The sequence below is a fragment of the Protomyctophum parallelum genome, assembly GCF_964188405.1.
Source record: "Protomyctophum parallelum genome assembly, chromosome: 8".
In the NCBI taxonomy this organism is placed as follows: Eukaryota; Metazoa; Chordata; class Actinopteri; order Myctophiformes; family Myctophidae; genus Protomyctophum; species Protomyctophum parallelum.
In genome coordinates this window covers 36,920,036-36,943,093 of record NC_139703.1, presented here as the reverse complement: position 1 = coordinate 36,943,093, position 23,058 = coordinate 36,920,036, and the positions used below count along the sequence as shown (strand labels likewise).

The 23,058-nt window shown below is 45.5% G+C and overlaps 1 protein-coding gene across 4 annotated transcripts in view; it reads right to left on the bottom strand.

Moving 5' to 3' along the window:
* Nucleotides 1-23,058, bottom strand: part of srpk1b (SRSF protein kinase 1b) — a 37,559-nt gene that overhangs the window by 13,006 nt on the left and 1,495 nt on the right. For 3 of the 4 annotated variants that reach the window (XM_083772326.1, XM_083772327.1, XM_083772328.1), the window contains exons 2-10: nucleotides 21,531-21,585; nucleotides 13,264-13,430; nucleotides 10,130-10,238; nucleotides 7,555-7,642; nucleotides 5,897-5,984; nucleotides 5,253-5,359; nucleotides 2,901-3,066; nucleotides 2,528-2,553; nucleotides 588-807 (exon numbers count right to left, since the gene is read on the bottom strand). In XM_083772326.1, the coding sequence (XP_083628452.1) occupies nucleotides 588-807; nucleotides 2,528-2,553; nucleotides 2,901-3,066; nucleotides 5,253-5,359; nucleotides 5,897-5,984; nucleotides 7,555-7,642; nucleotides 10,130-10,238; nucleotides 13,264-13,430; nucleotides 21,531-21,585 (1,026 nt within the window). Of the gene's footprint in view, nucleotides 1-587; nucleotides 808-2,527; nucleotides 2,554-2,900; nucleotides 3,067-5,252; nucleotides 5,360-5,896; nucleotides 5,985-7,554; nucleotides 7,643-10,084; nucleotides 10,096-10,129; nucleotides 10,239-13,263; nucleotides 13,431-21,530; nucleotides 21,586-23,058 lie in introns of those variants that run through there. The other variant, XM_083772329.1, reaches the window with a different exon arrangement.

Sequence of the window (23,058 nt, the reverse complement as noted above, 5' to 3'; positions counted from 1 at the left end):
GGGGACACGGGGAGAACCAGTGAGGGTACAACCTACCCTAGGGGACACGGGGAGAACATGTGAGGGTACCTACCCTGGGGAACACGGGGAGAACATGTGAGGGTACCTACCCTAGGGGACACGGGGAGAACATGTGAGGGTACCTACCCTAGGGGACACGGGGAGAACATGTGAAGGTACCTACCCTAGGGGACACGGGGAGAACCAGTGAGGGTACAACCTACCCTAGGGGAGACGGGGAGAACATGTGAGGGTACCTACCCTGGGGAACACGGGGAGAACATGCAAACTCCACACATAAAGGCCCTTTCGCCAACCCCGCCTTCGGGTATGGACACTGATGACGCGGAAGAGGAAACACGCCGCCAGCACCCACAGCAGATCTACAAGCTCATAGCGCGCCACCGAGTGGCGCGCTACGAGCTTGTAGGTCTGCTAATTTTGAAAAAATCGAAGAACGACTGACATTTTTCAGAATCTGATCTCAGGTCAGAATGGGTTCATCAGACCAGTGTGTGTCCAGTGGAAACCTCGTATGAATCTGATCTCAGGTCAGAATGGGTTAAATACGGGTTAGGGGTTCGAACCTGCGGCGACGTCCTGCGACGTAGCGGAATCGGACAGCGCGGCCACGGCGGCGGTGGCCGTCGACGACGAGGGGGCGCGGTCATCCGTGGTCATCTCCTGGTCCTCCCCCTCCTCCTCCTCCTCCCCCTCCTCATCCTCCATCCTCTTCTCCAGAAGCTCCGCCTGTTTCTTCTGCTTCTTCTTCAGCTTCTTCTTCTTGTTCTTCGACATCTTGGCCGCCTGCCGGGGGGGGGGGGGGGGGGAATTAATTACATGTACGGTAACATGGTGGTAACATGTGACCAGATTTGATTGAGAGCCTGCCACCGTGCCAACCTCCAGCGTTTCACCAGAGGAGAGAAAGACTGAAATTATTTATTCTTTAATCCAAAATGAGTTAACCCGTTTTGGGGCGGGAACCCCTTTTGGTGTTAGCATTATGTTATGCTTCAGCTATTGAAAAAATAGCAAACCTACAAGTCTGCAAGTCTGTCAGGTCTGCTATTTTTGAAAAACGACTGACATAGAAACATAGCTTTTTCAGAAAACTGTCAGGATGTAGAAGACATTTTTAGAATCTGATCTCAGGTCAGAATGAGTTAATAGCACAGGCAGACTCTTCACATACTAGAGCATGTCTAAAATAAAAATCAGTATGTAAATATGAAATAAATGCTTAAACATGTATCTATAGGTGTAATGTTAGAGTCCACAGAAGACATGTAAATATGAAATGTAGCTAGGTGTAATGTTAGAGACCACAGAAGACATGTAAATATGAAATAAATGCTTAAACATGTAGCTAGGTGTAATGGTAGAGACCACAGAAGACATGTAAATATGAAATAAATGCTTAAACATGTAGCTAGGTGTAATGTTAGAGACCACAGAAGACATGTAAATATGAAATAAATGATTAAACATGTAGCTAATTGTAATGTTAGAGACCACAGAAGACATGTAAATATGAAATAAAAGCTTAAACATGTAGCTAGGTGTAATGTTAGAGACCACAGAAGACATGTAAATATGAAATAAATTATTAAACATGTAGCTAGGTGTAATGTTAGACCACAGAAGACATGTAAATATGAAATAAATGCTTAAACATGTAGCTAGGTGTAATGTTAGAGACCACAGAAGACATGTAAATATGAAATAAATGCTTAAACATGTAGCTAGGTGTAATGTTAGAGTCCACAGAAGACATGTAAATATGAAATAAATGCTTAAACATGTAGCTAGGTGTAATGTTAGAGTCCACAGAAGACATGTAAATATGAAATAAATGCTTAAACATGTAGCTAGGTGTAATGTTAGAGTCCACAGAAGACATGTAAATATGAAATAAATGCTTAAACATGTAGCTAGGTGTAATGTTAGAGACCACAGAAGACATGTAAATATGAAATAAATGCTTAAACATGTAGCTAGGTGTAATGTTAGAGTCCACAGAAGACATGTAAATATGAAATAAATGCTTAAACATGTAGCTAGGTGTAATGTTAGAGTCCACAGAAGACATGTAAATATGAAATAAATGCTTAAACATGTAGCTAGGTGTAATGTTAGAGTCCACAGAAGACATGTAAATATGAAATAAATGCTTAAACATGTAGCTAGGTGTAATGTTAGAGTCCACAGAAGACATGTAAATATGAAATAAATGCTTAAACATGTAGCTAGGTGTAATGTTAGAGTCCACAGAAGACATGTAAATATGAAATAAATGCTTAAACATGTAGCTAGGTGTAATGTTAGAGTCCACAGAAGTAAACCTTTTCAAGCCTGTTTTCTCAACTCTCTGTTTCTCTGCAAGACATTACTCTATAAGCCATATCTCCAAAACTGGTGGGCCAAACTGAACAACCAATATGTCAATTTGAAGCTATGATTCCCTGCTTTCACATGACATGTTTTTTGTTTGTTTTTTCAGTAGAGATGTAAGTACAGTACTTACTGGTTTGGGTGTCGGTGCCGTGCTCACTGTAAAGGAGACAAGAAGAGGAAATATGAACATCAGAGAATTATACCATTTTCCCCACATTCATCATCGGAGCAACACAAAGAATACACCCGCCTCTCTCTCTGGAATTAATATTCTGCTCAGAGACGATTCAGATAGCGCGGCACGGAGTGCACCGAGTGCCGCACTATGAGCTTGTAAGTCTGCTTTTTTTGAAAAATCGTGAAATATATATTCTTTCAGAGTTTCAGTTTTCAACTCAAATCTTTGCTTCTGGGGGGGGGGGGTCCCTGGAACTACATATTTTCAGATGGGGGTCGGCGGCACAGACAGACAGACAGACAGACAGACAGACAGACAGACAGACCTGCGGAGCCGGACGGGGGCGGGGCTCCGCTCCTCTGCCACTGCGCGGCCTCGGCGGCCATCTTCTTGACGTAGGGCTCGTTGACGCTCAGCAGGATGTTCTCCGGCTTGATGTCCGTGTGGATGATCTTACACTTGGTGTGGAGGTAGTCCAGACCCTGGAGAACCTGCACACACACACACACACACACACACACACAGACCAGTGTTGTTTTCATCGACTAAAACTAAGACGAAAAATGTTCGTCGACTACCTTTTTCCACTGACGAAAACAAATGGAAACTAAGCTATGATGACTAAAACTAAATGACTAAATATACTGACAATTTCGTCGACAAATAAAAACTAGACTAAAATGTTAGGAAGCGACTAGTGGACAAGAGATCCAGTATAAGTAATTTTACTCTTGGTTGCATGCTGAAAATAGCTGATCTACAAGCTCACAACGCGTCGCAACGTGACACGTTGTGAGCTTGTAGATCAGCTATTTTCAGCAAGTGTAAACTAAAAACACTCATTATGACGGCATCAAGACCTGCCAACACTAAACTGTGTGACTAAATCAACTGTAGATTTAGTCGACTAACATCTTATGACATTTAGTCATTTAGCCACACACACACAGCCTAAGGGTTAGAGGAGCGCCCTTGTTGCCGAAAGGTTGCCGGTTCAATTCCCCGGACGGGCAGGACAAATCTGGGTGGGGTTAGTGATGATTGGTCATCACTCACCCAACACCGCTGAAGTGCCCTTGAGCAATAAGGCACTGAACCCACAACTGCTCCAGTGGAGCTGCTTAGTGGCCAACAGTATCAGGCTGTGGTTGTAATGGTCAGCTCCCAGGTTTGAATGTGTGTGTGTGTGTGTGTGTGTGTGTGTGTGTGTGTGTGTGTGTGTGTGTGTGTGACTGTATGTGTGTGTGTGTGTGTGTGTGTGTGTGTGCAGTTGCTGAAAAAGCACACTTGTGCTCAGCTACTACCCTGGGTAAATAAAATATATAAAAAAACACACACACATAATGAATGATCTTAGACGGGCGGTTAGCTCAACCTTCTGGGCACCTAGAGGCTGCTGAGCCAGGCTGACGGTTAGCTCAACCGTCTGGGCACCTAGAGGCTGCTGAGACAGGCTGACGGTTAGCTCAACCGTCTGGGCACCTAGAGGCTGCTGAGCCAGGCTGACGGTTAGCTCAACCGTCTGGGCACCTAGAGGCTGCTGAGACAGGCTGACGGTTAGCTCAACCGTCTGGGCACCTAGAGGCTGCTGAGCCAGCCTGGCGGCGTGCCGCGGGTTCGACTCCCGATCCCGACGGCCTTTGCCGCGCGTGACAGGGCAGACGTACCTGTCGTCAGACGTACCTGTCATATGATGCTCTTCACACAGAGCAGACGTACCTGTCGTATGATGCTCTTCACACAGAGCAGACGTACCTGTCGTATGATGCTCTTCACACAGAGCAGACGTACCTGTCGTATGATGCTCTTCACACAGAGCAGACGTACCTGTCGTATGATGCTCTTCACACAGAGCAGACGTACCTGTCGTATGATGCTCTTCACACAGAGCAGACGTACCTGTCGTATGATGCTCTTCACACAGAGCAGACGTACCTGTCATATGATGCTCTTCACACAGAGCAGACGTACCTGTCGTATGATGCTCTTCACACAGAGCAGACGTACCTGTCGTATGATGCTCTTCACACAGAGCAGACGTACCTGTCGTATGATGCTCTTCACACAGAGCAGACGTACCTGTCGTATGATGCTCTTCACACAGAGCAGACGTACCTGTCGTATGCTGCTCTTCACACAGAGCAGACGTACCTGTCGTATGATGCTCTTCACACAGAGCAGACGTACCTGTCGTATGATGCTCTTCACACAGAGCAGACGTACTTGTCGTATGATGCTCTTCACACAGAGCCGACGTACCTGTCGTCAGACGTACCTGTCGTATGATGCTCTTCACACAGAGCAGACGTACCTGTCGTCAGACGTACTTGTCGTATGATGCTCTTCACACAGAGCCGACGTACCTGTCGTCAGACGTACCTGTCGTATGATGCTCTTCACACAGAGCAGACGGACCTGTCGTATGATGCTCTTCACAGAGCAGACGTACCTGTCGTATGATGCTCTTCACACAGAGCCGACGTACCTGTCGTCAGACGTACCTGTCGTATGCTGCTCTTCACACAGAGCAGACGGACCTGTCGTATGATGCTCTTCACACAGAGCAGACGTACCTGTCGTATGATGCTCTTCACACAGAGCAGACGTACGTGTCGTCAGACGTACCTGTCGTATGATGCTCTTCACACAGAGCAGACGTACGTGTCGTCAGACGTACCTGTCGTATGATGCTCTTCACACAGGGCAGAGGCAGGCCTTGGTAATTGGACTTGATGATCCACTTGAGCAGGTGATGACCCAACACCTCAAACACCATGCACACATCTGGACAGGGGGCGCCGATAAGGAAGGACACACAACAACAACAACTCCTCCTCCTCCTCCTCCTCCTGGTCACCCCACCAGGGGAGCGGTGGTCACCTCACCACCGGAGCGGTGGTCACCCCACCACCGGAGCGGTGGTCACCCCACCTCCGGAGCGGTGGTCACCTCACCACCGGAGTGGTGGTCACCTCACCACCGGGGCGGTGGTCACCTCACCACCGGAGCGGTGGTCACCTCACCCCTCCGGTGGTCACCTCACCACCGGAGCGGTGGTCACCTCACCACCGGAGCAGTGGTCACCTCACCACCGTAGCGGTGGTCACCTCACCACCGTAGCGGTGGTCACCTCACCACCGGAGCGGTGGTCACCTCACCACCGGAGCGGTGGTCACCTCACCACCGGAGCGGTGGTCACCTCACCACTGAAGATCCAGACTATGAATGAGGATTTTATTAGGAGGATCAGGTACTCACACACACACACCACAATATACACCACAATATACACCATCGCATCAACACAATACTTGAGGATACGCGTGCCGTTCATGCCAGAGATCTTGAAGTCGTCCAGAAGCTGCACTACTTTCTCTCTGCTGGGGTCGTCAGGGTCTGTGTTTCTCACCTTGGGAGAGAGAGAGAGAGAGAGATACGGATTACTGTACTACTGTTCTTATAGTATCGGTAATACAACACACACACGGCCCCGTGCATAAACAAGCACTCGCACGACAGTTTCACGGTCGAGACCTGCAGCGCCCGCTGGCGTCGATGCCCCGTCAACTGCTCTGCGCGTCCACAACAATCTTTTACAAACCGTGTTTCTCTCGTCTCTCTCACAGAAAGGGTCAACAGCAAAACAAATTGTCAGATGATCTGAAGCGCACACACACACACACACACACACACACACACACACACACACACACACACACACACACACACACACACACACACACACACACACACACACACACACACACACACACACACACACACACAAAATGCAAGAACATGTAGTGCACATCTTTGAATATATATTCTTTCACAGCGAACTCAAAGCTTCACTTCTGGGGCGGTGGGGGGGACGACAATATATAGCCAATTATATATAGTTTCTGGGGGTCCTTGGCATGACTAATTGAGCACCGCTGACATAGAAACATGAGGTATTTCAGATAACTAAAGAAACATGAGGTATTTCAGATAACTAAATGACATAGAAACATGAGGTATTTCAGATAACTAAATGACATAGAAACATGAGGTATTTCAGGTAACTAAAGAAACATGAGGTATTTCAGATAACTAAATGACATAGAAACATGAGGTATTTCAGATAACTAAAGAAACATGAGGTATTTCAGATAACTAAATGACATAGAAACATGAGGTATTTCAGGTAACTAAAGAAACATGAGGTATTTCAGATAACTAAATGACATAGAAACATGAGGTATTTCAGATAACTAAAGAAACATGAGGTATTTCAGATAACTAAATGACATAGAAACATGAGGTATTTCAGATAACTAAATGACATAGAAACATGAGGTATTTCAGATAACTAAATGACATAGAAACATGAGGTATTTCAGATAACTAAATGGAACATAGAAACATGAGGTATTTCAGATAACTAAATGACATAGAAACATGAGGTATTTCAGATAACTAAATGGAACATAGAAACATGAGGTATTTCAGATAACTAAATGACATAGAAACATGAGGTATTTCAGATAACTAAATGACATAGAAACATGAGGTATTTCAGATAACTAAATGGAACATAGAAACATGAGGTATTTCAGATAACTAAATGGAACATAGAAACATGAGGTATTTCAGATAACTAAAGAAACATGAGGTATTTCAGATAACTAAATGACATAGAAACATGAGGTATTTCAGATAACTAAATGACATAGAAACATGAGGTATTTCAGATAACTAAATGGGTTAAAAGTCTGACATAGAAACATGAGGTATTTCAGAAAACTAAATGGGTTAAAAGTCTGACATAGAAACATGAGGTATTTCAGAAAACTAAATGGGTTAAAAGTCTGACATAGAAACATGAGGTATTTCAGAAAACTAAATGGGTTAAAAGTCCCGGAAAATAATAAATGTTAAAGTGGAGGAGGGTGAATTGTCCTCACAGATTAATGGAATAATAAATGTTAAATCCTCACAGATTTCAGGAGTTTGATCTCGTCCAGCGCCGTCTCTGTGTAGTGCTCTGCGCTCTTCACCACCTTCATCGCCACGAAGCGTTTCCCCCTTCGAACACACACACACACACACACACACACACACACACACACACACACACACACACACACACACACACACACACACACACACACACACACACTATTCATTTCATCGCACAGTATTCTACAATTACAATTTAGAATTTAGGCATTTAGCAGACGCTCTTAATCCAGAGCGATTTACATTAAGCAAGAACAAAAAAGCATGGGAATACATCACATAAAAAGCATTTATCATGAAACATGCGTAAGCTAAGAACGTAACAGTGGAATATCTATATAATGAAACTATACATATATACTATACTATGCTATACATATGTACTATGATGTGCTATGACTACATACAATGCAATTCTAGTGCTGTCTACTAGGCATGTGAATCTCGTCTCATCTCACGATTCGATACGCATCTCGATGCACTGCCAGCGATACGATACATTAAAGATACATGGAATCCCCTGGCGATACGATTCTCCCTCTTCCCGATGCGATGCGATAACCATTTAGTTCAAATCAATGCGATACGATGCGATTCACCCCTCGACCGATACGATGCGATTTGATGGCGATTCATCACAATAGAAAGGATTTATATTAAAGCTCTATTAATTTCCCAAAACATGTAAAAAAGCATTACATTTAAATTCAAAGGAATTTATTGTTTTACTGTAGGTTAGTATTATAGCTCTGCATCTCAAACAACCCAACTTAGGCTATAGAATTATGTAAGTAAACAAAGGGTCTGCTCTCTGCTGGTTATTGTGGAATTGTTAGATTACTAATAATCATAGGCTATAGTATAATTATTATATCTCAAAGGTCAATTTGAGGTTTTGAGTATAGAGGGTTCAAGAGATTAAAATGTAATAGCCTATCGTTCATCAATTAATGTTACCAACATATAAATAGAAAAGAAACAAATAAACAAAACAAAAATTACAGGTCACACTTGTATAGTGCTGTCAAACAAGTCTATGTCTAGTTTAATCTGCAACAGTTTTATAATATAATTGCCTATGTATAGTGGGGGTCCCCACTTGATCTCTCACTCTCAGCTAAGTGGTCCTTGGCTTGACCTGAAAAACATTGAAGACCCTGGCCTGCATGTATTATTAACGTTATAAATACATAGCAGATGTAGGCCTACAAGCTCACAACGCGTCTCATCCACGCCCCGCTGTGAGCTTGTGGATCTGCAATTGTAGGCGTGCGACACCGTCTTGCTGCAGAATATAAATAAGGCTTCTAAGTTCTATCCCAGAGAACAGCTGGGGAAAGCTGGACAGTGGAAAGTTGTAAACGACTTTAAACGCAATACAAGCAGTACTACTACACCCTGCTGTGGCGTTGTTGTTGTTTTACACGTGTGTGCAGACTGCAGAAGCTTTCTTTAATTACAAATTGATGAGGATCGCGACGCAGATTTGCGTCGGATAATCAGCAAGCACAGCTGTGGAGTGTGGATCAGATACGAGCAGTCCAGCACGCAGCGCTACAGTGAAAAGTCAACTGATCGACGGACAAAGCTACTCGGACAGCTATTTTATAAAGCTAAAGAGTAAAGGTGGTGCTTCTTGTTTAATGCGTGGGGCTCACTTCTGTTAGTCGCGGGTGCTCTTTATAGTCTGACTCTGAGTCTGTTGTCTCAACGTGTCTACTCTGCACCGTCGTACGGTAGCTTCTGTTCACTGACTGTGGGCGCGTTCGGAAATACCACACCGGAGCACTCTCTCCTATTAGTTTGCATTGCACAGTGGGCTCAGTGCGCTATTTCCGAACGTGCCCTGTGTGTGCGCTGCGAGCTATGGCTGCGAGAGACCTTTTTTTTTTTCTTCCTTTTCTGATCCGTTCAATGCGCCTCGGAAACACAGGATAGGGTGAAATTTACCATGAAAAAACGGTGCAACCACGGATTTTACCGATGCAAGCACTCCGCGAACGATGCATCGAGATTTCACCTGTCAATTTTACCGATACACAGTGAATGGACCGATTCACTCGCATCGCGCACGTCATAATCGATGAATCGATACGTATCGATTATTTTCCACATGCCTACTGTCTACATAACATGCTATAAGTCTGTATCAAATGCTATCTAAGTCTACAGAAATGCTATCTAAGGGGGTGGGGTAAGTGCTATGGGCCATGATGGAGTCAGAAAGGTGGGTTTTCAGACTACGGCGGAAGATTGGGAGTGATGCTGCAGTTCTGACTACAATGGGAAGTGCATTCCACAGTTTTGGAGCCAGAAAACACAAACACAAACACACACACGCACACGCACACGCACAGCACAGACAAAAATATTCATTTCATCGCACAGTATTCTATGTAAGAATCGATCAGACCTACTGTATGTGCTGCATAACGACTTACTGTATGTATGAGAAGACTTACTGTATGTATGAGAAGACTGTATGTATGTATGTATGAGAAGACTTACTGTATGTCCCAGGCCAGGTGTTTTCTGAAGGGTAACTGTACTTACTGTACGTCCCAGGCCAGCCACACGGTGGAGAAGTGGCCCCAGCCCAGCTTACGGATCACGTGGTATCTGCAGTTGTACAAGTCCCCGATCTTCACGTGGTGATATCCACCTGGACCGGAGCAACGCAAGCAGAAGATATCGTTAGTGGACACTGGACTGGAGTGTGTGTGTGGGGGGGGGGGGGGGGGGGGTGCACTGGATGACGATATTCTTTCAGCCTTAACCCATTCTGACCTGAGATCAGATTCTAAAATTGTCTTCTACATCCTGACAGTTTTCTGAAAAAGCTATGTTTCTATGTCAGTCGATTTTTCAAAAAAATAGCAGACCTACAAGCCCGCCACTCGGTGGCGCGCTATGAGCTTGTAGATCTGCTATTTTTCCAATAGATAAAGCATAGCATAATGCTAACACCAAAAGGGGTTCCCGCCAAAAATGGGTTAATTCACATACACACACACACACACACACACACACACACAGGGCTCGACAGTGCGCCTAGGTGCTCGCATTTGCTACTAAAAATATCACTGTGCGAGTTGAAAATTTTAATTTTTATAGCACAGGTGCGACTACAGGATTTGACCATTCAATCGTGATATTAAGACAAGGCTCTGTCTACAGCAAGTGCACATTCTATAGTCGCGGTTCTATACCTAAATTTATATTTCTGAACGGTGGTGTCGTTCGCCAAAAAGAGCAGAGCTACAAGCTAACAACGTGTCGAGGCTCAATGCAGCGTTCATTTGAAGATCTGTCCCCTTTGCTCCCACCGCCCCGCCCCTCCCTGTGTTGCTGCTCAGTTCTCTTCCCTGTCAGCAGCGGAGCGAACGCAGCAGGATAGCATGGTAGCACAGAAGACAGAAGACATGCTAGGACCCCGACACGTTGAATACTAAAGTTATTTAGATAGTTTGTAATGTTAAAACATCACTTGATATAACTTTTAACCAAACGAGGGTGAAACGCGGACGGATTGATTGATATACCAAAACAACCCTTGCTTAGCACCTCGCTTACAAAATACACAATACGAATGACCGAACTGGCTGGATATATTAGTCAGTGGCTAGCTCAGGTCCATAACTCTAAATGCAAACTGTCACTGATCTCATTCTGACCTCCGACAAATCCAGAATTTCCAAGAAAGGGGTTATTGTATGTGGGCTCAGTGATCATTTTATGATTTTCTGTACCCGCAAAAAACAAAAACTAAAGTTTGACTGTCACAAAACAGTCATATCTAGGGACCTCAAAACCTACTCTAGTGAGGCCTTTAACCTTGAACTGGAGAGTCTGGATTGGTCCGATGTGCTCAGGAGCTCACTAGTCGAAGAAGCATGGCTTGGCTTTAAAACCAAATTTACTTCAGTACTAAACAACATGGCTCCTCTGAGAACCACCAGGGTCAAAACTCGGAGCCATGGATGAATTCGGACATACTGGGCTGTATTTTGCATGTCTTAAGTACCAGGTCTTATTCCCTAACTTGAGTAAACTAAAGACCTGGAGGCGTGATCAATGCCATTTGGCTATTCTGAGTGGCCAAAGAGCATTGACCACGCCTCCAGGTCTTTAGTTTACTCAAGTTAGGGAATAAGACCTGGTACTTAAGACACGCAAAATACAGCCCACTGACTGCAATGAAAGCCAGAGACAAAAAATGCTCTGAACTTCTTAAATGCAAGTCCAAGTTATCCAAGCGCTTCGACAGTGATCTCCAAACCAAACTGGGCATCCTAAAAACCCAGTGTAACAAGCTAAGAAACATTGTAACTGCCATGACTAAATCAGCCAAAAGTAACTTTATCAATGATAAAGCCGAGGAAAACAAAAACAATCCTCGGGAGCTCTAGAAGCTACTAAACATCCAACTAGGCTGTGGTCAGAAACTAAAAACCAGGTTTACTAACATAAACATCAAATCGAATGACACTCATCACTGACAAGCTTGATGTAGCCAACCACTTGAACATCTTTTTTACAAACATTGCAACAATGCTGGTTAACAAACCTCCCACTCTGGGCGTTTTGGTGTAGAGCACATCAAAGCCTTCTACAAAAACCTAGGTGTTTGTAAAGATGATTTTAAAATGGCAATGGTAACAATTGAGGAGATACTTAAAAAACTGAGTGCCCTCCAACCCCACAAGGCCACTGGCCATGACAATATTCCCTCCAAATTTCTCAGAGCCATTTCCATAGCTCCAGTCATCACCCACATCGTAAACCTCTCCATCAAACAGGGACAGGTCCCCCAAGATTTTAAACTGGCCAAAGTAACCCACTTGTACAAGAAAGGGAGTAAATTAGAACCCGTCAACTACCGCCCTATTTCTATTCTTAGCTCCATCTCGAAAGTGATGGAAAAATAGTCTATGAACAGGTTGAAAAGTATCTTGCCACTAATAAATTAATGTACAAGTTCCAATCTGGTTTCAGAACATCCCACTCCACTGACACATGCCTCCTCTATTTGAGCGACCACATCAAACACGAGCTGGATGCTGGCAAATACTGCGGCATGGTAAAGCTATTGGTTTTGATAGCACATCACCGAGCTGGTTGCAATCCTACCTGGAGGGGAGAGAACAGATGGTGGAGGTGAACGGAACACTGTCCCCCCCCCCCCTCCCAGTGAGCTGTGGCGTCCCACAAGGAAGCATACTAGGGCCTTTACTGTTCCTAATATATGTTAACGACATGACATCAGCTTGTGACTGCAACTTGTTCCTGTTCGAAGATGACTCAGCACTGCTGGTCTCGGACAGAAACAAACTGCAGGTTGAAAAGACCCTCAGCTCTGAACTCTGTAGAATCTGCACCTGGCTTGCTGATAACAAACTATCCTTACACCTGGGAAAAACTGAATCCATTCTCTTCGGATCTAATAGTAATCTCAGCAAGGCAGATGGCTTCTTGGTTAGAGTGGGTGACAATATTATCACACGAAAAGATTACATTACCTACCTAGGTTCCATCCTATGGAGGCCAATCTTTCCGGTGATAAAATGGCCACCAACGTGATCAAAAAAGTCAATCAAAGAACAAGATTCCTTTACACAGGATCTCCTCACTGGTCAACAAAAACACCTTGAAGACCTTAATGGACTGACGGGTGGTCTCTCTCTCACCCCTGCAGTAGTCGTTGGGGTCTTCCTGCTCGTCGTCGTCGGAGCCCAGGATCTCCTCGTCCTGTTCTGGGAGAGGGGAGTCTCCCTGGGTGCCCTGAGACCCTCCTCCTCCTCCTCCTCCTCCTCCTCCTCCTCCTCCTCCTCCTCGACCATGACCGGGCTCAGGTCTGTGGGAGAGAGATGGGAGGAGATGCATGAAAATTAAGTCAAATACATTGATTAACCCATTCAGGCCCGACGTCGACATTTTAAATAAATGTTTTCTAAATCATGACAACTTTCGGAAAGATTTGAGGCACATTTTAATGATTTTTCAAAAATAGCAGACCTACAGGCTCGTAGCGCACCACTGAGTGGCACGCTATACGAGCCTGTAGGTCTGCTATTTTTCAATAGCTAAATTATAACAATGTATGTAACCACCAAAACGGGTTCCCTCTCAAAATGGGTTAAAAAACGACTAAAAAAAGATCTGCACCATTTGTGTGGAGAGGAGAGGAGGGGAGGGGAGGGGAGAGGAGAGGAGAGGAGAGGAGAGGAGAGGAGAGGAGAGGAGAGGAGAGGAGAGGAGAGGAGAGGAGAGGAGAGGAGAGGAGAGGAGAGGAGAGGAGAGGAGAGGAGAGGAGAGGAGAGGAGAGGAGAGGAGAGGAGAGGACATGCAGGGTGAGGGAGTGTGAGGAGAGGAGAGGAGAGGAGAGGAGAGGAGAGGAGAGGAGAGGACATGCAGGGTGAGGGCGTGTGAGGAGAGGAGAGGAGAGGACATGCAGGGTGAGGGCGTGTGAGGAGAGGAGAGGAGAGGAGAGGACATGCAGGGTGAGGGCGTGTGAGGAGAGGAGAGGAGAGGACATGCAGGGTGAGGTAAAAAACAACAACAACAACAACGCCACAACAGAGGTTTGTTCAGTTGCACAGGGGGGGTGCACATGTAACACCCAACACCGTTAGTTCATTTACACTTGTGACCAGATTTGTCTGAGAGCCTGCCATCGCGGATGGATGTGGATGGAGAGAGAGAGAGGATTTTTGTCCAACCACGAAACGGCAACCAATGGGTGCGACGAGGGGCATTACGACGGGGCGGGGACTTGACAAAGGGTGAATTAACCCATTCTGGGCAGAAAGAACCCCTTTTGGTGTTTTAAGCGTTCTTTTATGCTTTAGCTATTTTTAAAATTCACGAAAATGTGTTGCAAATCTTTGAACATATATTGAGCACCACTGATACAGAAACATGAGGTATTTCTGGAAAACTGGAAGACATTGTGCATGTTGTCTTCTTCTGGGAGCTGAGCCTACTAACCCCCACGGGGGGGGGGGGGGGGGGGGCAGGTTGATCATAATCAATCTCTCTCTCTCTCTCTGTCAACAAACAAACAAGGGTATCCAGGTAGTCACTCAGGCTCCAAGCGCATAAATGCCACAGCAGCATCTGTTACCTATTTCAAAATGGATTGAACACATCAGTAAGTCAGCCAAGATGAACTGTGCACACACACACACACACACACACACACACACACACACACACACACACACACACACACACACACACACACACACACACACACACACACACACACACACACACACACACACACACACACACACACACACACACACACACACACACACACACCTATGCAACAGGTAGTACAGACACAAACCACCCCATCTGCGCTAGAATTGTTGGTAGGCCTGTTGAGGTCGTGTTAGCATTCCTTTAAACATTCCTTTAAACTTCACCATCGAAAACCAATTACACTCTGGCATTGGGTCCTATAATCCACATATTTCCTACGTCATCATTGAGAGCTAGTTATACATATACACACCATGTAATCTGGTCCCAGCAAATCAGGCACAATTTGTTGGGACGGTGCATACGCATCAAAAGTGGCGGGTTGGCTGGGACGGTCCTGTAATGTCTATCATTTTGTAATGTATTGTGTATGTCTTGTCTGTATCTTTGAACGGTGACGTCATGTGACGCAAAACTAATTTCAGTGCAAGCTGACAATAAAGTTCTCTCTCTCTCTCTCTCTCTCTCTCTCTGCCACTCACTTGCAGCTGAGGCCGCTGGCTATCTTGACAACAGCGCTGTTGATAGAGAAGATCCAGTCCAGCAGTCCAGTCCACATCATGGCCTCCGAGAAACACAACGTCTAACAACACACTGAACTATGGATAGGCTTCACTCGGAAACACAACGTCTAACAACACACTGAACTATGGATAGGCTTCACTCAACTGAGCTAGGCTGGACTTCTGCTCTGCTCTGTAAGGGGCCACTCCACACTCACTGGCTGCAGTTCACTAGAGGCAGCGCTATAGTACAGTATAGTACAGTGACGGTACAGTACAGAGAAACAGACCACACTGCACGAGAGAGAGAGAGAGAGAGAGAGAGAGAGAGAGAGAGAGAGTGAGTGGGGAGGGAGGGAATGTAATGATGGGAGTTTCACGCAAGCCACATGCATGCCATGCCACCAGAGAGTGGAGAGGGCGAGAGAAGAGAGAGCGGAGAGGGCGAGAGAAGAGAGAGAGTGGAGAGGGCGAGAGAAGAGAGAGAGAGTGGAGAGGGCGAGAGAAGAGAGAGAGTGGAGAGGGCGAGAGAAGAGATTGAGTGCGAGAGAAGAGAGAGGGACAGATTGTTAGTGAAATAGAGAGGGAGGAGGGACGACGCACTGAGGCAGGAATGGCACGGCCAGATAAGATGGAAGACCTGATTACAGACAGGGGGGGTTAGAGAGGGCATTTATGGGCATAAAAGGGGATACTGTTTAATAATAATAAAACTGTATTTGTATAGCACCTTTCAAGACATGAAATGCAGCTCAAAGTGCTTTACAGAGTAATGGAGAAAGAAAGAAAATAAAAGTCAAGGCATAACACATAAAAAAAAAAAATGTACAAGCGAGCGTTGTCCAGAACCGCCACAAAGGGTCCTCTGCCCGGGCCCTGCCCAGAGCCAGGGGCCCTGCCCAGAGCCCTGCCCAGAGCCCGGGGCCCTGCCCAGAGCCTGGGCAGGGGCCCTGCCCAGGCTCCCTCTGGATTTTCGGTGGTGAGGTGACCACCGCTCCGGCGGTGAGGTGACCACCGCTCTGGCGGTGAGGTGACCACCGCTCTGGCGGTGAGGTGACCACCGGAGCTGTAATAACGTGGAGCGGTGGTGAGTAAAAACAGAGAGAAGGGCCGGGACGGTGGCGGTGGTTTACTCTTCACCGCGGCTCAGACAGTGACGTCATGTTGTAGTTCGGTGGTCACCTCACCACCGACAGTATTAGACTATGAATAACGCTTTAGTCAGCAGAACTGTCTGGTTGGACGCTACTGGGATGGCGAGCCAGCCGGTCAGTGTGGAGAAATAAACCCCCGACAGGGTGATTAGACCAAAAGTTAACAACAAAACCAAAGATTTCCGTTGCTTATGGTAATGAAAGCAGTCCCTTAATAATGCCAGGTGTATTCAGTGGAACGCGTCGCCTCCTAAAACAACACGTTGAAATAGGATAGTAATGTGTGGTAAAGAAGATCACATAATATAGCTTTAAGCTATTCTGACCTGAGATCAGATTCATACGAGGTTTCCACTGGACACACACTGGTCTGATGAACCCATTCTGACCTGAGATCAGATTCTAAAAGTCGTCCTTCGATTTTTCAAAAATAGCAGACCTACAAGCTTGTAGTGCACCACTCGGTGGCACGCTATGAGCTTGTAGATCTGCTATTTTTCAATAGCTAAAGCATAACATGATGCCAACACCAAAATGGGTTCCCGTTCAGAATGGGTTAAGCTATTGCCAAGTTCAAACCCTTGCTCACGTGTACATGGTGTGTGTATAGAAGCTGGCCATTACCACTGATCAGAGAAAAAAATGAATAACCAATTTAAGCCTTCGACTGAATAGGCACAAATTAACAAATTACAATGCAATGCTAATCTACAAGAACAAAACATATCTCCTTTTTCCTTTTATCTGCACACTAAACTGTCAAACAAAGGAAAACAAATGATGTATGATGTATGTATGTATCCCCATTGTATTGGAGAGGAGACACTACTAACTAAAGGCCAGAGTGATGCTTCCCCTAAGAGTCAAAGTGGTGAATAATGATGACAGACAGTAGTACTTAAGTACTTAAGGTAATTCATAGCTTCAGTCCCTCTGGAATAGAGCCTGTCTGCTGGAATATGACACAACCGTCCAACCGGATGCTTATGATGGACTGTCTCACATGCTTGGTTGGTAACAGGTCACCCCTTTTCCATCTGTCTCAGATGCTATCATTCAGTTGGTAACAGGTACGGTCGCCCCTTTTCCATCTGTCTCAGTTGGTAACAGGTACGGTCGCCCCTTTTCCATCTGTCTCAGTTGGTAACAGGTACGGTCGCCCCTTTTCCATCTGTCTCAGATGCATATCATTCAGTTGGTAACAGGTACGGTCGCCCCTTTTCCATCTGTCTCAGATGCTATCATTCAGTTGGTAACAGGTACGGTCGCCCCTTTTCCATCTGTCTCAGTTGGTAACAGGTAAGGTCGCCCCTTTTCCATCTGTCTCAGATAACATATCATTCAGTTGGTATTGGTAACAGGTACGGTCGCCCCTTTTCCATCTGTCTCAGATGCTATCATTCAGTTGGTAACAGGTACCGTCGCCCCTTTTCCATCTCGCCCCACTAGTCTACCTAGGCTGTAAATAACAAAGATAATTCATGTTGGTGATTATTTAAAAGGTATTATCATACTATAATTAACCGAATGTCTGTGTGTGTGAGTGAGTGTGTGTGTGTGTGTGTCAGAAACACCGCATTATCTCCTCATTGCCTGCACCAATCGCTCCCACTTTTCACACAGGCATTCACCATATGAATATGGTCTGGAGGGCGTAACGGAGCCCTTTTTTCAATTTGACACATTAATGATTAATAATTAATTTATTAGTGAATTCCTCACACACCTCCGCCCCTTAGCGACACCTGTATCACAGGCCACCGTTCTCACCGTTACCCCACTGGCATGCTTCCTCTAGCTACCGGTGCAACACAACAAATAGTGCCCTATAAAATTTGCCGCCGCGTGTGTGTGTGTGTGTTGCATCTTTGGCCGTCTTCTCCTACTAAAGAACACCGTTTGCACACATCTCACCATGCAACACCAACAGCTAGCCTGTCCACAGATCAACCACTACTTTGCATTCATATTCATGTCATATTTACAGTACTACGGCCTTCACAGTGACCGGGATATTTCCAACCCCCTATTGTCCAAACTCGCTGATCTGCTCCACACCACATCAGGCCCCTCCCCCTCGCTCTGGCTGCTGTCGAGGCGAACACTCTACCTTAGTAGGATCCGAGGGTTTTCTTCTTCCTCTTTGTTTGGAGTAGCCTATACCTTCACTGGATTACGTTCGCTACGGGGATGGATTACGTTTATTTTATCACCTTTACTTTGCTTTGGAGGGAGTGTTACGTTGGGAAGGAACTCTGGGGGCAACAGACTTTGTTTGGAAACACGGAACAATGCAAAACAATAAGGGAGCTCGCGCGTGTGTGCGCGAGACACGGACATTTGTTTCGGATCATTTTCTGCTTGCTTATTTAGGCTATTTTCATTACATTCCCTTTATCAATCGTATCCTAAGAGGAGATCATTCACAACCCGTGATTTAAATAATTCGTAGCAGTGATAGCGATATCTGACCGTTACATATGGTCAGATATTACATACAAACAAACAACATGCCACGAAGAAAACGATATCTCCTTCCTGAAGGTAGCAGATATGGTGTACCAGCATACAATAAAGTAACATTCAACTTAATTCAATTAATTTGCGTTCAAATAAAAAACATCTCCCCGCTAATCACGTGTCACCACCAGTGAAATGCATGTTGGAACGGACACAGATTAATACTGGGACACATTTTTCTGCGCAACAGACCCACACGGGAAAACAACTCAGACCCCGATACTACTAGCTACTCTTGCGTCAGTCGACATAACTTCTTCTTTGGGAAGCATCGCGGCCAACGTGCGGGTTGCGTGGCACAGGCACCTGAAAGCCAGCTCTGACAGTTCTGACGGGGGCATGTTAACGTGAACGAAAATATTCAATAACTTCCATTTATAGACAGAATATCACCACCAAATTTACATCACACATCAATGGTGTACTTATGATTGTACTACAGCATTTCCTTATTAAACTTACGTTTAATTAACCTACTTTTGTGCCCAACCCAACTTCACAACACAATCTGTAAACATGGTCCCGGGGACTTAAAGGTGCAGTGAAATGAAAAAGACGTTTTTCACACTTTTAGACCATATCCGTGGTCATTATATGGACATACCTAACCATGGATGCCAAAAAAATGTGAAAATTCTCATTTCTGTGTGTTTTTATATCAAAGGTCTATAAAAACGATTGTATTATTTATTTATTAAAACGAAAACGTGCTGCGTGATGACGTGTAGAGATACACATCGATAAAAGCCAATAAAAATGAAGCTCACCCGTTTCATTTCCCATATTTGCGCGTCCATCCAGCACAGCTGCTACTGATTACAGAAATCCTCAGTTTTTATTACCATTCAATATAACATCCAGACAGTGTATTACTCGGTTTCAACTTAATCATCACGCTAAAATATGTATCCGAAAATATTATCGGGTAGAAATAAGCCACATAACAGTAAACAGGTGTAGCTGGCCGACCATCTGATTTATAAACAAACACATACCACGCTGTTGCTCATAGCATAGCTAACGTCCCTAGCTACCGTCCCATCGCCTGAAGGGATGCGACGCTCTGATTGGTTCAGAAACTTCAGACCGGTGTTTCATGTGGAAACACCATTTTCATGTTGTTCACCATTTCCGTTTCACTGCGCCTTTAAATCCATAATAACAGGGATCTGTTTCATGCAATGTCTCCTATACTATGAAAGAGCTTCTTTATCTCCGTTGGAAAGGGAGTCTGTCTCTCCCCAGATGTTCTGTTTGAACTAAATATGCCCATTTTACATCATTCAAGCACAAGGCCAGCACAAAATGATAAGATGCTCAGTCAAAGTTCCAGCCAGAGTGTGCGAGACTTCTCTGAACCATAGGGTGCGTTCAGAAATGCGCACCGGGAATGTGGTCAGTTTGTTGAGTGTGGTGGGCGGTGACGTCACAGAGTGCGTTCAGTGTGCCTTATTTACGAACGACCACAGCTGTGACTCATTCACACGATTCACACTGGACATTCAGGTTAGGGTCGCTCAGTGGACGACCCCAGCTTCAGGGTAGGGTCGCTCAGTGGACGACCCCAGCTTCAGGGTAGGGTCGCTCAGTGGACGACCCCAGCTTCAGGGTAGGGTCGCTCAGTGGACGACCCCAGCTTCAGGGTAGGGTCGCTCAGTGGACGACCCCAGTTTCAGGGTAGGGTCGCTCAGTGGACGACCCCAGTTTCAGGGTAGGGTCGCTCAGTGGACAACCCCAGCTTCAGGGTAGGGTCGCTCAGTGGACGACCCCAGTTTCAGGGTAGGGTCGCTCAGTGGACGACCCCAGCTTCAGGGTAGGGTCGCTCAGTGGACGACCCCAGCTTCAGGGTAGGGTCGCTCAGTGGACGACCCCAGCTTCAGGGTAGGGTCGCTCAGTGCGGGGCACTCGGCACACCCGGTGCGCAGCACACTGGATTTTCGACGCACCGAGTGCACTGAATAAACGAACAACAAGAGAGCACACCAGTGCGTTCAGGGCGCATTTCCGAATGCACCCATAATATCACCCAGCTAAACTTTCACAAAAGCATAGGTCACGGTTTTCTTTTTTAATCACCGCAGGCTGATGTAAATGGTAAATGGTGCATTTATACAGCGCCCTTTATCCAAGGCGTTTTACATAGATTGTGCATTTAGGTTCACACACACATTCACACACCGATGGCAGAGGTAAACCATGCAAGGCACCATTACCAACCAGCACTTCGGGAGCAACCAGGGGTTCAGAGAGTCTTGCTCAAGGACACTTCGACACAAACTCAGCCCCGGGGAGCACATAGGGATCGAACCCCCCAAGTCCATGTTCGACACTCACATATAAGAGGACAACAAATTAATCCCAGCATGGCTGGTGGGTGTTTTCTAACACTTGTCTTGTACAGTACGGTCTGTAAGCAACACCCTTTTAGTGGATGCGTCCAAAAGCAGCTTTACATGAACCAAAGAAAGGATGTGTGTGTGTGTGTGTGCTGGACAACAATCTTTAACTTACTTTTTGCCATTTTTCTTCGGCTTTCTTCCCTTCTTCCTCGCCTGCATCACAAGTACTACAAAAAGAGAGAGAGAGAGAAATATTTGTTTATGTAATTAGAAAGGCAATAGAGCACCTCAGCCCCGCCCCTCCAGAGACCCCGTTCATTTTCCTCGTAGACTTTTCAGAAAGTATTTATTTAAAGACGTTTACGCCGCTGGACAAAGACGTTTAAAGACGTTTACGCCGCTGGACAAAGCCAACTCTTGTCGTGACAAATCATGACAACAAACACAATTTTTCGGGCTGAACAAATAATTAGAAAGAAGAAGAAAACGGCAGTTTTTTGTTTTTCTTCTTTGTAATTATTTGTTTGCTCCAAAATGTTGTGTTTGTTGTCATGATTTGTCACAACAAGAGTTGGCTTTGTACGACGCTTAAAAGGTCTTTAAATAAATACGTTTTGAGATGTCTATGAGGAAAAATGCATTGGGAACCTGTCATGAAAGGGGGCGGGACTGCGACTCTCTATAGAGCACCGAAGTCTGACGTCAACATCGGTAGAGGGCGCAAATCCATGGGTTCGTGTACCTTTTATTTGCATTGTAATCCGCATAGGGGGGTGTCAGGGAGACACCTCCCTGACAATAACGCTGAGTGAGACAGGCCTGGGCCGTGGCTCAGCGGTCCAGGCACCTTGGCGGCTGGTAATCCAGTCTGGCAGTGTGACGCGGGTTCGACTCCCGATCCTGACGGCCTTTACTGCGTGTCACCCCCCGCCCCCCCATCTCTCTCCCCATTTCCTGTCAGCCTACTGTCTGTCCCTCCATAAAAAAATATAAAATAAAGGCGAAATCCACAAAGAAATGACATTAAAAAAATTATGGTATAATGAGACAATTTTAAGATGAGCCCATGTTATTCTCCATAGAGAAATTACTTCCGTGAACCAGACAGAACCAGGGGATGAGACAGTGACGTCAGGACTTGAGAACCAGGGGATGAGAGTAATATATTACTCTCTATATTACTTTAGAACCAGGGGATGAGACAGTGACGTCAGGACTTTAGAACCAGGGGATGAGAGTAATATATTACTCTCTATATTACTTTAGAACCAGGGGATGAGACAGTGACGTCAGGACTTTAGAACCAGGGGATGAGAGTAATATATTACTCTCTATATTACTTTAGAACCAGGGGATGAGACAGTGACGTCAGGACTTTAGAACCAGGGGATGAGAGTAATATATTACTCTCTATATTACTTTAGAACCAGGGGATGAGACAGTGACGTCAGGACTTTAGAACCAGGGGATGAGAGTAATATATTACTCTCTATATTACTTTAGAACCAGGGGATGAGACAGTGACGTCAGGACTTCGGTGCTCTATGCAGAGCCACTGCTAAGCCCAGAACCAATTAAATATCTACACCAGTGGTTTTTAACCAGTGGTCCGGGGACCACCAGTGGTCCTTGATGGGGTTCCAGGTGGTCCCCAGCTAAATGGAGAGTTGGTAACCAAATGGACCCTCAAAGACCCTCAT